We start from the raw sequence: 17781 nt of genomic DNA, 5'->3' as shown, positions 1-17781 counted from the left end.
TCAGCATTTTGAAAAACCCTAATTTACTCTGGTGCCTGTCACATATAGAAATTTTTTGATATTGGCAACCGTAGTAAAACAAAGATGTATATTTTTGATATTTATTTTATATATTTAAATGCCATTTAACAAAGAAAAATCAACCCAAAGAATGAGTTCGCGTGTCACCTCTGACACGCGTGTCATAGGTTCGCCATCACTGAATGAGCCGCTAAATACCCTTTCTTGTTTCAGTTGGGTTTCTGCCTCTTGAAAATGACTAACAGGCTCAGAGCCTGTCAGTGAGTGGAGGACTCCCCATTTCCAGGGCTGTCTACCCCCCTCCATCTGTAGTTCAGGTGCCAGCTTTGAGGCAGGTCATGGACCAGGAAGCCAGCAGCCGTAGGGCAGAAGGTAGGGCAGACCTGGGATGCCTTGAAGCAATGGTTCTCAACCTTGGCTGCACATTATAATCATCTGGGAATCTTTTTAAAATCCTGATTTCTGGGCCCCACCCTCCGGAAATTCTGTTTCTTGGTTATGGGGTGGGGCCACGACATTAATAACAAAGAAACAGAATTTCCGGAGGATGAGGCCCAGAAATCAGGATTTTTAAAAAAAATATATTTTAAGTCATTTGGGACGTGCCCGCCTGGTCCCCCAATATTGCAAAATTTTAAAAAATATATGTATTTTATTGATTTTTTTACAGAGAGGAAGGGAGAGGGATAGAGAGTTAGAAACATCGATCAGCTGCCTCCTGCACACTCCCTACTGGGGATGTGCCCACAACCAAGGAATATGCCCTTGACCGGAATCGAACCTGGGACCCTTGAGCCCGCAGGCTAATGCTCTATCCCAGTGATGGCGAACCTTTTGAGCTTGGCGTGCCAGCATTTTGAAAAACCCTAACTTAACTCTGGTGCCATGTTACATATAGAAAAATTTTGATATTTGCAACCATAGTAAAACAAAGACTTATATTTTTGGTATTTATTTTATATATTTAAATGCCATTTAACAAAGAAAAATCAACCAAAAAAATGAGTTCGAGTGTCACCTCTGACACGCGTGTCATAGGTTCTCCACTATCCACTGATCCAAACCGGTTAGGGCCAGAAATCAGGATTTTTAAAAGATTCCCAAGTGATTCTAATGTGCAGCCAAGGTTGAGAACCACTGCCTTGGAGAGATGCTGAGCAGGCGCAGCAGGGCGGCCGCCCGGTGGGCAGAGGCACGCCCCGCCTCCAGCCAGGCAATTGGTCCTGGTAGAGTTCACGTGGGCTTGGGGAGGTGCCACGTGACGTGAAGCCGTGAGGTCAAGTGTCGGAGGTCAAGCGTCGGGGTCAAGCCAAGCAGAGCCCAGGAAGGAAGGTTCACTCTCCCACGAGGACGCTGCCGGTCCTTCCATTGCTCACAGCCAGAACCTGGTCAGTCATCAGGTCAGTCCCCTGATATGAGAGTGGATGGCCTTGGAGACGTGCACAAAACCTCAGGTGCTGTGAGCTGAGCCATGCTGCATTCAGTGTGTGTCAGGGTGTCTCCAGGAGCAAGGGGTGGGACCCCCACGTGTGGTTGTGCAGGGGGCTTGGCCAGTGCAAGCGAGCGGTGGACGGCCATACTCTGTACCGACCCTCCTTCCTCTTTCTCTCGGGTGATTTCTGCTCTCGTGTGGCGTGCTACTGGTGCCCTGTCCAAAGACCTTGGAACACGCCGTGTCCACACACGCCGGCCCATTGTGGTAGCCTCATATGCCATCAGTTGCAGCTCCCCTTTCTTAACCTTTTGCGCTCCTACGTCGAGGCTGACCCGGCAGACCAAGTGCTAGGAGCAGGTCCAACGTCGAGTTGGTGATTGAGCTAATTGGCAATTTCCGCCAGGGAACTACTGCAACCAAGAGAGGAAGGACTTCCAATTCAGACCAGACTGTTTGAATTCTAATAATAAAATTGGAGCGCACAGGGTTAAGACTCCGGCAAGAGGAGGCCGCCCAGCCTGCACCAGGTCCCTCCTCAGCCCTCACCCCTCAGGCCCCTGGCAGAGAGAGGTCAGCCTTGTTTGCAGAAGGACCTTGAATGTGGTGCCCTACGCGGCCACAGGGCGCGTCGTGGATAGAGGAGGCAGGAAGAGCCGAGCCCAACCGTTCCCTGTGCCAGTGGCACCCTGAGTGTGTTTGTTGTTGGGACGGGGTGTCAGTGTAGGGTGCTGGTGCCACTACCACGAAGGCTGCTGCGTTCATTCCCAGCAGGAGGGGCCCCAGAACACGGAGGTGGCACCTGAGCCATGCACACTCGTGTTGAGGACAGAGGGGTGATTATATTGCATACAGAGATGGGGCTTAGGTATCAGGCTGTGCCCAGAGAGAGATGCCTGGGGGCAGGGGCTATTCCTGAAAGTGGAATTCATGACTGGGTTAACCTCATGGAACATCCCAGGGGTAGAAGACAAGTTTCGTCTACAACTCGGAGTGACCATGCGCAGTGGGTTTGAACGTGGGACTAGCCAGCCGTGGGCAAACTAAGAATGAATAAAACTAAAAAAAAAAAAGACCGTACCCTTTTATGTAATGATGTTTACTTTGAATTTATATTAGTTCACACAAACACTCCATCCATGCTTTTGTTCCGGTCCTCCGGTCCAGTTTAAGAACCCATTGTGGCCCTCGAGTCAAAAAGTTTGCCCACCCCTGGACTAGGCAGTGGTTGGCAAACTGCGGCTCTCGAGCCACCTGCGGCTCTTTGGCCCCTTGAGTGTGGCGCATGGGCCACGAAGTTTCAGTCTCACTGTACGTGCGCGCCAGCACGTGGTATTTTGTGGAAGAGCCACACTCAAGGGGCCAAAGAGCCGCATGTGGCTCGAGAGCCGCAGTTTGCCGACCACTGGACTAGGGAATTTGCAGGTTCGTCAGGTGTAGACTCATTTGCTTTTGAACAGTGGCAGCAGGTGGCCAGCAGGTGGCAGTGTGGGCTTGGAGCGGGACTGATGGAAGCAGGACTCTTAAGTCACTGACTACCCACATACTCAATATTTGGTGCAACAGGAAAATGACAAGGCTTCAATGGCTGCTAATTCTGAGAGAAGTAATATATTTTCAGTTTGATGTTGTTTCCTTTCCTTAGAGATTTCAGATGGTACAAGCCCCCCTTTGATACAATGTTACTTCTTTTTATTTTTTATTTTGAAATTTTAAAATAAATCTTCATTGTCGACAGTATTACATATGCCCCCTTTCCCTGCATTGACCTCTTCTAGCCCACCCCGCCCCAATGATACTTCTTGCAACACTTTTTATGGATATGATGTATTTATTTTGAACGCAGAAAACATCCACAGTTGCTTAAATAGCGCTTAATCCAGGAGCAAGAAAAGCTGTTCACTTTCCCACACTGATGAGTACATAGGGGTGCCCCCGGCCCCCTTACAGCAGTCTTAAGGGTTGCAGAAGCAGGATGGGTTTCACCCCTGGAGTGCATTTAAAGCAATACAGTACAACAGACAGATATTTTTTTGCTTGAAAAACAGTACAAGTAAACCACAAGGTGACAGAACTGCTTGTAAACAAGGTCCCTACTCCACGTGGAGCCAGAAGCTCCAGGTGCTGCCGAACCTTTGACCGGATTCCTTTCAGTCCTGCACCGACAAAAATACTAGTTCTATACAAAATAAAATTCACAATAGCCGTTCTTGCTGCCCCCTTCTTAAGAAAGGGGTTAGTGAATTGTTTTAGCCCTTTGTGGGGAGGGGGAGGAGAGGAAAGAGGGTGTTTAAGGACGGGCGAGGGAGGCAGAGTGGACTTGAGGTCTCTGCTCCCTGCCACTGGTGATGCTGGTGGGTCCCTCCTCAGGGGTTCCCAGGTGCCCCCTCTGGCAGGCTGGGCGTTCAGGAGTCAGCTGTGTGACCTGCATGGCCTCTGTTGGAAACTGCTGGGTTTCATGGGCCAAGATTGGGGCCTCTCTACCACCAGGCAACCCACGCACGCCCTTCCGTGGCGCCCGGCATCAAGGCTGAGAGGCAACCACTGGTCCTAGTGGCGGCACAGTGGGGCTCACGTTGCCTTATATGGTCTCTGCAAACTCCTCAGAGGGCGAGACCAGAACATGGCAGCTCAATTCCCAAAGGAGCAGCCGCCAGAGGACAGTGCCAGCTCCTGGGGCCTGGCTTGGGCCCATACTTAAGTGAGGGGCCGCTCCTGCGGCTCAGAGCCCTTATGTTCTGAAGATGCTCAGTCCTGGGAAGTGGCTGGACTGATAGGGGCACAGCTGTGACCCTCACCACCATGGCACACCCACCAGGAGCCCTGTTCAGCCCTGTGGTTCAGGGTGGGGGCTTCGGAGATAACCCGGCTGGCAGCGCCAGGCTGAGGGCACTCTGGGAAGGGTGAGGGCAGAGAGGGCTGTAAGGGCCTCCAGGTTGTGCCCCAGCCCCTCAGGCCCGTGTCCGCACCCCGTAAGTGGCAGGGTGGTGACGTGGTTTTGTTGCCCTGGACTTGGTGGAGAGGTTCAGTGTGTAGCTGAGTCCCACTGAGACCTGTCCCACCAACCAGGGGACAGGCTGCCCTTGGAGGGGGTGGGCGTAGACAGCTGACCTGCCATGGTCAGGCTGTTTCTCGAGACAGAATCACAGTTTGGCACCGCCTGCCAGGTGAGGGCAGGGGCCAACAGGCCCGGGAGAGGCGAGAGCAAGCCTTAGTCCCTCTGCACCTCTCTGCCCAGTGCTGTCTCTAAGTCATCACCGGCAGGCTGGGGAGGGACGGGAGGTAGGGAGAGCTTCCTTTTGAATGCAACCTTCACAGATGAGTTTGCATGGTGCGTGTGAGGGGGGCGTCTGTGTATGTGTCTTCACACGTGTGGGGCATGTTTGGATGTGTATGTACACATGGGCATGTCACTGTGTATATGTCTCTGTGTGTGTGTAAGTTGTATTATATGTGTGCATGTAGGAGTGCTGTGTGTGCGCAAGAGTTGGTGTTGTGTGCATGTGTGTGTGTGCATGAGTTTGTGTGCATATGTGTCTGTGTGCATTAGTTTGCATGCGTGTGTATGTGTCTGTGTGTGTGCATGAGTTTGTGTCTGCGTGTGTGTATATGTGTGCGTGCACGCGCTCCCTGTATTCCCGAAAGGTCTTTCTCAGCCCCTAGGGACTGGCAGGACGTGGCCTGCTGGCATTCACACAATCATCTCTGGGCTGGAAGCCAGGCTTCCTTTTGGGCTCGGTGGGCCCTGGAGGCTGCTTGGCTCTGGTTCTGAGGCTGGCAGTGGCAGCAGGCTCGGTGGAGGGCAAGGCCCACACACAGCCTCGTAAGGGGGCAGGGCATCCATGGAGATGGTGAAGAGGTCACTGTGGGCCTGCTGGTGTCCGCCGGAGCTGTGGCCGCTGTTGGTGTCTATCAGCGAGTAGGGAGGGGGCGCCTCCGTGGGGGGGTACAGCTGAGTGGCCTCTGGCCCCATGCACTCTTCGTAGCTACAAGAGAAGGGACTCCCTCAGGGTCTGTGGGGCCTGGCCTTTGGGCGGGTGTGGGTCTTTCCCCAAGAGCTGAGAGCCTGTGCTCAGGGACAAGCTGCCTGGCATGGACCAGCCAGGCCTTTGTCATGGCGGCTCCAGTGAAACCTCTCTGCCCCACAGAACCGCGAGACCTAGATTCTGGTCCTGACCCAGCCACGTGCTCTGTGTGAACTCAGCGAGCAGGTCTCTGAGCGCCGGGCCACAGGTGGCTCAGAGCAGCAGGATGCTGTGGACCAAACGTCGCCCAGGCTGGCCCCCGAGTGTGGGCAGAGCTGCCGGGAGCAGCTGCAGGCACCCTTGATCTGCAGTCACTCCCAAGTGGCCCTTCCAGCCCTGGGGCCCCTGAGCCAGAGGTGCAGGGCTGAAAAGTGTCCTCCGGCCCGGGAGAGGGCAAGTGCACTGCCCTCCCCGCACCCCAGAGCAGAGGGAGAAGGGAAGAGGGAGAGCCGAGGGTCCCCTGGTAGGAAAGTGATGGAAGCCCCAGACCTCTTCTCTTTGCAAGTACTAGCTGGGGTGACCTGCCTGAGGGTGGACCTGAAGGCCCAGAGGAGTACTTGCCAAGGGGACAGGGCCGCCCGAGGGCCGAGTGCAGTTTGGATGCACTGACCCCATCCCAGTGGGTGTGATTTGGGCTTTGGGGGCGCAAACGAAGGAGCTGGGGCCCGGCCTGAAGGGGCTGTGCTTTCTCCTCCTTCTTGAGTGTCTCCTGGTGGCAGCTCTGAGTCAGACCCTGCCCCCCTGGGACCTGCTTGGTCAGAGGGTGAGAGATGGTCACACCCTCTGAGCAGATGTTTTCTGCGTTTATACCCCTTGGGGAGGTGTTGCTGTTTCCCATGAGGGGCATTGTGCCCAGAGCCCCACCCTCTCACACCCTCTCCCCAGGAGGCCTCCTACCTTGGGGGAGCATCCATGTGCAGCCGGTGCAGAGAGCTGAACCGGTTTCCCCTGAGGCTGCAGGCGCAGTGTATCCCACGGCGGCAGAAGGAGTGCTCCTGGTAGTCTACAGGGAACAGACATTCGGCCTGGGCATCAGGCTGGCGCCAGGGAGGGTCCCCCCAGTGGCATCCCAGAATGTGGCAGCCCTGTACTGAGCAGTGTGTGATGAGCTTTGGCAGACATAGTACTGAGGCTGTGGGAACAGAGCAGGCCGGACCCAGCCTGGGGTCAGGGAGGGCTTCCTGGCGGAGGGGCTCCCAGAGCTGAGTCTTGTCTAGGATTTAGCCAGGGGAAGTGGGGCAGGCTGGGCAGAGGGAACAGAACAGCTTGAGCCAAGGAGGGAAAGAAAAAGAAGAGTGTGTTGTGAGCAGGAAGCTTTGAGCTGTGGAGAAGGTCTGGGGCATGAAAGGGGGCAAGAGGCTGTCAGGGAACGAGGGCTACAGAGGTCTCTGGGGCAGGCTCCCTACTCCCTGCCCCCAACCACACACTATTCCCTTAAGATATCCCAGAGAGAAAAGGGTCTTCTGTGATGAATTCTAGTGACTCAGTATACCGCATTTTCTTCTGGGTATTTGTTTATGTATTATGTATTCTTATCTACACTAATAAAAAACAAAGATGCTAATTGACCGTACCTTCACTACACCCATCAGCCGATCAGAAGAGTATGCAAATTAACCCAACAAAGATGGCTGTTAAATTTGCATACTGCAGGCGGGGTGGGACAGCGCGATCCGCCGCCTGCCCTGTCGCCATCTGGGCCTGCCATCTGCGACCCGGGGAGTGGGCCTAAGCCAGTAGGTGGTTATCTCCCGAGGGGTCCCAGACTGTGAGAGGGCACAGGTTGGGTTGAGGGACACCACCCCCCGCTAGTGCACAAATTTTTGTGCACCGGGCCTCTAGTTTTTTAAATAATTCTTTATTGTTGACAGTATTTCTTCAGGGGTTTTGACCACATATTAGCACATCAAAGGCTCCGAAAAGTCCTGCAGCTGAGGAACACATTCAATTGTGCTTCTCCAGCATTGGACCACAGGATCTTATTTTCTTCTCTCTAATAACACTGCATGGGAAATGCTGATGGAGCACAGTCTTCACATTCTACAGCTGAGGCTCAGAGAGGCCCAGGGACTTGCCCGAGGCCACACAGCAAGTTACTGATAGGGCCAGGGCAGCGCTCCACCTCCCCGTTTCTGACAAGACTCAAGGTGGCTAGGGGCAAGTGGGAGCTGCAAAAACGGCTGAGACTTGAGGTCTCCCCAACACCAATGGCCTCCCAGGTGGCTCCTCCCCTCAGAGGGCAGGGCTCAGCATCAGGGTGGGGCTTGTCTGGGGTTGGGCTTATGACCTTTCTCTGAGGTCAGCAGCACCCTGACCTCACTCTATAGACCAGTGGTTCTCAACCTTGGCTGCACATTAGAATCACCTAAAAATCTTTTTAAAATCCTGATTTCTGGGCCTCATCTTCGAGGATGAGGTTGATTCTAATGGGCAGCCAAGGTTGCCTCATCCTCGAGGATGAGGTGATTCTAATGTGCAGCCAAGGTTGAGAACCACTGCAGTCTAAAGGCGGCCCTTTCCACTCCCCTAAGCTCTTTCCCCCACTCGAGGTACAATGGTGAGTGGAAAAATCTGGGTACAGAACTCTCTCTGCATTTCTACCACGTGGGGAGGTGTAGACTCAGGGCAGCGAGAAGGCTCCCGGAAGGAAATGTTCCACAGGCGTCAACAGTGGCTCTGTCTGGATGACAGGACCACGACCCCTATTTTCTGCTTTAGACTTCCTGTGTTTAAAGGTTTTCTGCCATGAACACATGTTACTTTCATACTAGGATAAAGGAGCCCAATGACGCGCTGTGGGAGGGAGCGGAGATGAGATCTGTTTCTCTCCAGGGCTTCTGCCGGAGAATGGGTTTTTGGAAGAACTTGGGGAAGGAGCTCAGGAAAGAGATAAGCAGGAAACAACAGGGTGATGGCAACCAGGGCCGCTGGGCTCTGGCGCAGGGTCCCGTCCCTGCCAGCGTCGTCAGGGAAGGAGCCCACCGGCTGTCCTAACCTCGGGAAAGCTAAGGCTGTTCCGCGGGCCTGAGGGGGGGGCCCTGGTGGGCAGGACCGCCCACACGGCTGTCCACCTCTCCCCTTGAACTGCTTTTCTTGGGTCTCCCAGGGAAACTGAGGCTGCTCTGTGGTGCTCCCTTGGCTCTGTCACTTAGTCACAGTTCAGTCATGTTGGATGCCTGTGGAGAATGCCTCGGAGCTGCCAGGCTGGCGGCTGGCAGGTGGGGGCGCCAACCTACATGGCCTGGGAGCAGGTGTTCTAGGGGAAAGATAATGAAAACAGTTAACGCTTACTGAGCACTTACTCACTAGCCAGGTGCTGTCTAGTTTAGTCCTTGCAATAACTTTTGGGGGTAGGTCCTGTGTACCCATTTCACAAATGACTCACGTAGGTACACAGAGGTCAAGCAACTTCCCTGAGGTTGTACAGAAAGAACGGAAGATGAGGGCCATTTTGGACTCCCTGGGTGTGGGGCCCCAGGGGAAGATGTCTTGGGGGTGCCTGGGTGCACGGTCTGGAGCGAGGATGGTGGGTGGTCCTGAGGCTGCCGTGGGTATAGAGAGAGGACCCAGGGCCCTGGCTCCGGCTCTGAGGACCTTGGTGCTTTCCTTCTCAGGCAATAGGAACCCACCGAAAAGCCTGGGAGTGGAAGGAGAGGGACGGGAGTCTGTCCCTGGGGCCAGGGAAGGGGTGTTTGAGGACAGAAGGATCCCCAGTGCCAATAGGTCAAAGCTTGGTGCTCTGCCCACAGCTGCGCCCAGTGTGTTTTTCCTCTCTTCCCTGGCGTCTTTCTAAGGCTCCTGGCAGTGCCATCCCCATCCCCATGCACCCCCAGAGCTGGAGGAAGGTGTGGGGGGCCTCAGGGAGGTGCCAAAGCCACAGCTGAGACCAGAAATGGCTAGGGAGGTGGGAGCCCCACAGAGGGTTCCCATAGCAACAAGGCTGCAGGGTGCTGACAGTCGGCGTGGGGTGGCGAAGGCCGGGTTGTGGCCTCCTGCCACTCTCCCTGCTCTGGAGGTCAGGGCTAGGTGTCACTCATGTGGCAATGGCTCTGGGGCCCCAATCAAGAGTAGGAGGGACTGGTCTGCCCCCCGGTCCATCTCTCCTCAAGGCCACGGTTGACCTCTCAGACTTTAGCTTGGGAACTACTGTGGACCCTTCGCCCATGTTCTGAGTACCAGGCCAGGCTTGGGGACCTCTAGGCCATTCCACAAGTTGCTCCAGTTTTCCGGCCTTTAAACGGGTGGACACAGGTTCCTTTCCTGCCCACAGAGCACTTTTTCTGGGCCAGGTCTTGTGCTGGGCTGTGGGCCCACGTGGAGGAGAGCTTTGTGCAGGCCCTGCTGTCCCTGGTGCCACACAGCCATCCTGTGGCAGGGCCACTGGTGGAGGAGGAGGGACAGTGCCAAGATAGTACAGGGAGGAGGGTCCAACTCGATCTGGGAGGGATGAGGAGGGGCCAGAGAATCTCCCCACAGGAGAGAGCATTTGAGCCAGGTCTGGAAGGACAAGTAAGCTTTTGTCGGTTGGGGAAGTATGGGAAATGGCATCCTGGACAAAGGGAAGGACATTTGCAAAGGTGCAGAGGTGGCAGGAGCACGAAGGCGGTACTTTTTCTGTCCTGTCGGAGGAAAGAGCCTCTGGCCCTGCCTGGCTCTGGAGCCTCCAAGCACTTAATCTGCTGTGTGCATGGTGCCCCTGGGGTCCGACCACTCCACAGGCCTGCTTTTTTCCCGGTCTCAGGAGAAGCCCTGCAGGCCGCAGGGCAGGCTTTTTCCTGCCCTTGAAGGTCGTCTGAGAATTAAATACCGTGGGGTTCCTTCCTCTGCTTTTAAATCCCTGGCCCCTTCTGAGAAAGAGAGAGCGCACTAGGCAGGTGGGCACTTCGGGACTGGGCAGCCCAAGAATTCGCCACCAGCTCTGTTGTGAGGGTGACCCTGTGGCGGGGAGGGTCTCAAGTCAGTTCTACTTGCACTTTGCAGGCTTGTCATTCATTCACTCGTCATTCAGCCCATGCATTTATCCATCCACTTACTCATTGACCCACTTATCCCATCCGATACCGCACCTATCCATTCCCCTAATCTCCATCTTTCCATCCATCCACCCAGGTCCTGTCCACCCACCCACCCACCTACCCATCCACTCACACATCCCACCCAACCCACACATCTACCCTCCATCCAGCTATCCATCTACCTCTCCATTCATCCATTCTTCCATCCTCCCATTTGGCTATCCATCCCTCATCCCAGCCTTCATCCCTTTCTCCAACAATCCATTGATCCACCCACTCACTCACCCCACTCCTCCCCGCACCTATTCACCTCTTCATCCCCCTACCAGATTACCCTCCCACCCCACTCACCTATGCCTTTCTCCATCCGACCCGGCATCCCGGCACCATCTGGACCAACTGTCAGTACAGCTGGACCAACAGTGGGCAGGGCTGGGGCATAACAAGCTGCCTTCCCTCTGACCGGCAGCCCCACCTGGGTAGACAACCAGGCTCCCCACGCCATTGAGGACATCATGGTGAGCATCTGTGAGCTCTTCCCGATCCCCAAGACCTCAGGATGCCTTCCCTGCCCACCCTCCCCCTCTCACGACAGAGCAGCCGCCTCTTTGATGTGTCCTGGGTTGCAGTCGCAATTGGATGGGAGGGCCAGGCCCTGAGAAGGGCAGCAGCTCACCTTGGTCAGCCTCGGGGTCTCCACGGTGGTAGTAGTAGTAGCGGCGGCGGCAGTGAGGACGGCGGGGCTGGAGGTGCCAGGCCTTCTTGGCCAGGATGATGGTGACGCAGGAGATGGTGAGGACCAGGCCTAAGACTACACATACCAATATTACAGAAGACGCATACACATTTCCCTTCCCGAAGTTCTCTAGTTCAGCGTAGAAATGGTGGGTATGGTTGCCGTGGTGCCAGCCTATTGGGAGCAAAGAGAGAGGATGCTGAGCTGGGGCACAGACCTGGCCACATGCCTTCCTCCTCCAGCCCGGCTGCCCTGGGAGTTATGCATCCCTGGCTCAGTGGAGGAGACTCAGGTCAGGACCAGAGACTCTCTCCTGGCTGCTCCTTCCAGGGAGGAGGGGAGCAGAGTCCTGAAGGAGCCTTTGGTGGCAGGATCTGACCTCCCCTCCGCTCCTCTGAAGTCTCTGGCCTCGGAGCTCAACTAACTCATGGATAGGAAAAGGGAAGCTCAGAGAGGGCAATGGCCTTGCCCAGGGTCACACAGTGAATAAGTGATCCCAAGACTCAGTGCTAGACAAGGACTCTCTTCCCCCGAGACACAAGGTTAAAGGGTCAGCAGGTCTTTACCAAGGTCGTGGGAAGGGCTGGGGGATGCACAGGATGATGGAGAATGAGGACTAACTTTGCTGGCCTCCAGCCATGGCCTTCTGCCTCAGGGGCGAAACCTACCCAGGGGACTCCGGGGCGGTCAGACAGGACTTGGCTGTGGGCATCAACTGACCCAGACATGCGGTGCTGAGGGTTGGGTTGGATCAGGGAAGGCTTCTCGGAGGAGGTGAAGCCAGGAAGCATTCTGGGCAGGGGAAGATTGGGTCAAAGGCCCAGAGGTGGGGAGGGACTCCTGGGAAGGGGTGTGGAGTGGTGGGAGCATGGAACAGTTTCTCAGCATGTAATGCATGGACTGTGGAATCCTAAAAACATTACAGGGTATTTGGGATGAGCCCTTTATCTCCTCAACATCCAAGATTACTTAGAAGCCCTGAGTTGTCTTGGGACCCAAACCAGCCTCAGTCCCAGGTCTTTTATTCGCCAACATCAGTCTCCTGAGAAGGTGAATGGCCCTCGGGTCCTCTGGGGAGAAGGGCCCCTCCTTGGCCACCTTCCTTGGGGGAAATCCCAGAGCTCCCCCATCAGCGCTGCCCTGCACCTTAGGCTCTGGCGAAGTAAGACACAGGTGGTCCAGGGTTCAAACCCTAGCCCTCCCTCCAGCAGGTGGTGCCCTCTGAGTAATTCACATTTCGGAACCTCTATCGCTTCATCTCTAAAATGGGAGCAGTGATCTCTGCTCTGAGTGAATGAAAGCACACTGGCTAGCAGGATGTTTGTACACAGTAGGTGCTCAATACGTAATGGTCAAACCTGAAAATTATAAAAATAGACTTCAATGTGAAAGGCAGAAGAGTAAAGCTTTAAGAGGAAAACACTGGAGAACATCTTCATGACCTCGGATACAAAGGTACTAACTGTGAACAATGGAAGGTTTTGAAAGAAGACTTTCTAAATATATTCACCAGCTACCACCTGCCCCAGATCACTGGAGGATGCTTACCAGGGAGGTATCTGTTTGCACAGGCGTCTGGAACTGGTTAATGGATCCCAAGACGCAAAAGGGTCCTTCTGCACTTCTCTACGCAATCATCCATTTTTCTCCATTAGCCGTTTCACGCTAATAGGTTTGCTCTTCGGGGAATACCCCAGAGAGCAGTTGCACCATCCATTACAGCCGTTCAATGTCACACAGTATTAACAGAGTATCATGTGCCTTGGGATGATACAGGAAATGAATTTTGAAACCTGGCCCTCATGTTCAATGAGGGGGCCTAGAACAGCCTTTCTTCAAATAAGTGATAAGGAGAAGGCCCTGCAGGATTCCTTTTCAGTTTGAAAAAAAACATCAAGTCTTACCAGCAGCTGACAGGAAATGTGCGGTATTTACCCAGGCTGTCTTCTCACGATGACTCACATTCCCCGTGCCCTGGGACCTCTGATTACCTGTCTTTCAGTGTGAGTGTTGCTTTAGTACTTTCCATCCTGCAAAGACTTTTGCCGTTGAAGTGTAGCTTGGCTACTGAATTAAACTTAGAAACAGACCCTCATTCAGTTTCTTGTTTTATTTTTTAAATCAGGTTTTTGCATTCTACTCTAAATCAAAGCCAATGTTAGACAAAGGGAAAATAATTGTGCATACCTTTCTCTTCCGGCATATTTCACCAGCTTGCCATCCCCAGCGCTCTTGTGACAAGGCAGGGGCAGAGAGCTGGGCCTTTCATTCATGCACACTTAAAAAATATCCTACTGCAAGAGAATGTGCTGAGATTGAGCAGAAACTGATATAGTTAAATCAGCTACTGAAGTTCAGCCACTATTGTGGTTATAGAACTTAGTGCAGTGTTTTTATTTAATGCTCAATGTAATTTATAATTTAAAAGAATTCCAAGAACATGCCGCAGGTTTCTGAATCTACAAATTCTGTTCTACATTGCATATTGTCTGGGAATGTGATAGTTGTGCTGTTTTAAATAACTGGGTTTTACACTTGGTATGAATGCCAGTGTGCTGGTATCAAGCAGGTGTAACTGATCATTCTACTCCTGCGTAAGGATAAGAAGGGAACAATGTCACAGAGCTACTATTTTCATTGTTTAGAGAGGGTTGGTGACATACTGTGCGCATACAGTCACATGTACTATGAGAGTCCCTAAACTATTGATAACATTGTTGATATTTCATTGGAGGTACCTTTCTAACTTGAAAAAAATATGAGATTTTGGAAAATGTTTATTTTATGAGCAATCCTTTAAATTTCATTCAACCTGAAGCCTGAAATTTCAATAATAGACAAAAACTCTTTAACAAGGCTGCCATTCCACTGGAAAGGTGCCCACCTTGTCTCTCATGGTTATAAAATTTTAATCTTGGAGGTGAAGTAGTAAAGCCCTCCTTCTTAGGAACTCCAAGGGAGTGTTCCATAATCTTATCTTCTGTATTATTGCCTGTAAAGTTTAAGGTTAAACATGAATAAAGTAAATAATTATACATAACATTTAATAAATGTTATATCTAAAAAGTTAAGGACATCTGTTAACCCAAAGATACCATTATGAGAGTGAAAAGGCAATCCAAAAAGAGGGAGAAAATTTCCACAGAAATGTATCCAACGGAGGACTTGCATTCAGAATATAGAAAGAATTACTATAAATCAGTAATAATAAGATCTAATAGAAAAATGGGCAAAAGAGCCCTGACTGGTTTGGCTCAGTGGATAGAGCGTCGGCCTGCGGACTGAAGTGTCCTGGGTTTGATTCCGGTCAAGGGCATGTGCCTTGGTTGCGGGCACATCCCCAGTGGGGAGTGTGCAGGAGGCAGCTGATCAACGATTCTCTCTCATCGACGTCTCTAACTCTCTATCCCTTTCCCTTACTCTCTGTAAAAAATCAATAAAATATATTTAAAAAAGAAAAATGGGCAAAAGAGTCAAACAATCGCTTCACAAAAGAGGATATCCAAGGTGCTAAACTATATTTAATCACCAGGGGAATTCAAAGGAAAGCCACAAAGTGATATCTCTACTCCCCACCAGAATGGCTAAAATGGAAAAATCCAGACAATACCAAGTGTTGGCAGATTGTAGAGCAACTAGAGCTCTCAGACATGGCTGGTGGGGATATGAATTGGTACAGTTACTCTGGAAAACTGTTTAGCTATTAAAGCTATATATATATCTTCTATCCCAGAAATTGTACTCGATGGAATGCATTCTCCAACAGAAATGCATCCAAATATTCACCAAAAGCCGTGTCCTAAAACTGTGCAGTTCAGTATGGTGGCCACTAGCCACATGTAGCTAGTAATATTAATTAAAATAAAATAAAATTTAAAATTCAGTTGCACTAGCCACATATCAAGTGCACAGTAGCTACACATGCTGGCTGGGGGCTATCATATTGGACAGTGAAGACGTAGAACATTTTCATCATCCTAGAAAGTTCTATTGGACAGCACTGTACTAGAACATTTACAGCAGCACTACCCATTCACAGCCCCAGACCGAAGACTATTCAAATGCCCATTAAAGTAGAATGGATACGTGATTTGTGGTATACTCACACAATGGAATACTATATGGCGATGAGAATAAATGGTCCACAGTTATGCTCAGTGGTATGGGTGAATCTCATAATGTGATGTTGAGCAAGGAAGCTGTGAGTTTAGTTTGTTCAGTACACCGATGACTTGTGCACCTTTCAGAAAAGAAGGAAGAGAAATCCCTGATTTGTAGTGTTTGTCAATACCCATGGTGTAAATACTCCCGTCATGGTGGATTTCGTGCTACCAATGGTTTAACAGCAGCTCAGGAAACTCCTGAATATTTAACTATTGACTCTTGTGAGCTGGTATTTCTACTAAACAAACAAACAAACAAACAAACAAACAAAACAACTCTAGAGAATCCCCAGAAAAGAAACTCAGTTCTCACTGCAGATGTTCAGAGTCTCCCGGTGTCTTGGGACCCGGTGGGGGTAAGAGTGTAGCAGGCAGGAGGGGAAAGGTTTGCCGGTCTGACTGTCCACTGCCTCCAAGGGAGGCTGAGGGGGGGCCGGTTATGACAACCTTTCTTCTCGGGTTAACAGTTTTCGTTTCAAAAGAGGGCTGCTCCTTCTCTGCATCTTCCCCGAGAACTGTGGGCTCCGTGTGGAAAGAATACTTTATGTGGCATCAGGCTGGGCGCTTCAGGGCGTTGGCCACAACGTGTTGTGTGACCTGGTCAGTCCCATTCTGCATCTGAGTTTCTGCATCTGTGATGCTGGGGTAGAGTCCCAGGGCAAATCCCAGAGGGCCAGCAGGTGACCTCTTACATCTAATCTACAAGGCAGGGAGAACCTGTTTTATGAAGACATCCCATCCTGTGCCTGTGGTGAGGTCTGACAGAAGGCTGGCACTGCTGAGAACCTGTCAAATGCTGCCTCGCAGCGCCTGGCAGCAAGCTCCAGTCTCTGTGGTAGGTCAAACCTTGGCATCCAACGAAAAGGCTGGCATGATTGTTTCCACTGCACAGATGCGCACATTGAGGTTTCTGGACATTAGGTAGCTTGCTTCAGATTACACAGCCGGTGTCAGTGCCAGGTTGTACTTGAACCCAAGCACTGTGTCCCTCATCACACGGACTCTGAGGGAGACCCAAGCCCACCCACACGCTCTGCCAGGCTGCGATTGCTGCCAGCCTGTTTGACAGCCCGGGAGCTTCCCCTCTCTTACCCCCGACTTCCTGAGCTCTGACCCCAATCTTTGGTGCTTGTTTTTCCTTCTAGGGACTTTTCCTTTTGCCTCTCCCAATGGGCAGGCGGTAGGGCTGTGGACACTCGAAGAGCCCTACCCTAAGTCTTCCAGGTTTAAATGGGAAATCTTGGTATCTTGACGTGTACCGAGCAAGATCATTTGTGAGCTAAGAAAGTTAAAGCAATTCCCCGTTCGGTGTCTAAATTCCCAGAGCAGGTCTAGGTCTGGGAGGGAGGCGTTGAGCCCGCATCAGCCCAGGATCTCTGCATCCATTCCAGAAATGTGCGAGGGCGTCGGCTGCATCTTGATTCATTCACTTGCTGGTTGTTCAGTAAGCACTTATTGAAGCAGTGATTTCCAAGTTGGGTCTGAAGAGAAGGCCCGGATTGGGGCGAAGTCAGAAATGCCAACCTGTAGACCCAATTCGGAAACCCCAGGATTTCCTTGGGCAGTTGGCAGAGCTGGGTGTGTTGGGGGAGAATTGAGGGTCACCCCCAGATTTCTGGCCCGAGAGACTGAAATGTCTGGTGTCCTAAACCAGGACAGCAAAATCAAGCAACAGTGTCTTGGAGGGGAAGACAAAGACTTCCGTTTGGGGCAGGCTGAACTTGAGGTGTGGGGGTGGGGGCTCCCCAGGGGAGACAGGCCAAGGAAGGAACCGGAAGCTCAGGCAGAAGCTGGGGTGGGAGAGGGTGGTGGAAGCTGCTGCTTACAGTAGTGAGGATGAGGTCTGGGGTGAGTGAGAAGGCTAGGGGCCAGGGTGGAGCCCATTTGGCTATCCAGCCCTCAGCCCAGCCCTCATCCCTTTCTCCAACAATCCATTGATCCACCCACCCACTCACTTGGGTGCCCCTGGTGGCCAGCAGCCAGACTGGGCACCCCTACCTCCCCAAGCACCACTCTTTGCAGGGACCCCACTGCCACCTTATCCCCCTGGGGCATGCCTGGTGATCCCACCCAGACAGGCTGTGCCAGCTTCCCCTGCCCCCTACTGCTACAGCCCCTTGATGTTCAAAGATTTAATAATTAGGGTTTCAACCATTTGGAAGAAAGACCGCAACCCCAAGAAGCGTGACATGTAACGAATGGTAGAAATTTGAACAGACAGTGGTGAGTGGGGATGAACCTGGGAGAGGAACAATGACAAGTAGGTAAATGGGGCTAAGGTAGGGTCCCTGATTCCACACAGACTCCCAGTCCCAACTCATCCAGGAGAAGGGACAGGAGAAACGTGCTTCATTAGATGAAATGAATTAGGAGATGAGCCTCCCAGTGG

The 17781-nt window shown here is 52.3% G+C and overlaps 1 protein-coding gene across 1 annotated transcript in view; it reads right to left on the bottom strand.

The window, feature by feature from the left end:
• Positions 1-3292: 3292 nt before the first annotated feature.
• Positions 3293-17781, bottom strand: part of BEAN1 (brain expressed associated with NEDD4 1) — a 15920-nt gene continuing 1431 nt past the window's right edge. Inside the window, exons 2-6 of the mRNA XM_023763144.1 lie at positions 15336-15469; positions 14114-14221; positions 11170-11403; positions 6376-6481; positions 3293-5439 (exon numbers count right to left, since the gene is read on the bottom strand). Coding sequence (XP_023618912.1) covers positions 5145-5439; positions 6376-6481; positions 11170-11403; positions 14114-14198 — 720 coding nt within the window. The 5' untranslated portion in view covers positions 14199-14221; positions 15336-15469 and the 3' untranslated portion in view covers positions 3293-5144. The remainder of the gene's footprint in view (positions 5440-6375; positions 6482-11169; positions 11404-14113; positions 14222-15335; positions 15470-17781) is intronic.

Source organism: Myotis lucifugus, unplaced genomic scaffold, assembly GCF_000147115.1.
Source record: "Myotis lucifugus unplaced genomic scaffold, Myoluc2.0 scaffold_274, whole genome shotgun sequence".
Classification (NCBI taxonomy): Eukaryota; Metazoa; Chordata; class Mammalia; order Chiroptera; family Vespertilionidae; genus Myotis; species Myotis lucifugus.
The sequence above is the reverse complement of the archived record's forward strand: the minus strand, read 5'-3'. Positions and strand labels throughout refer to the sequence as shown.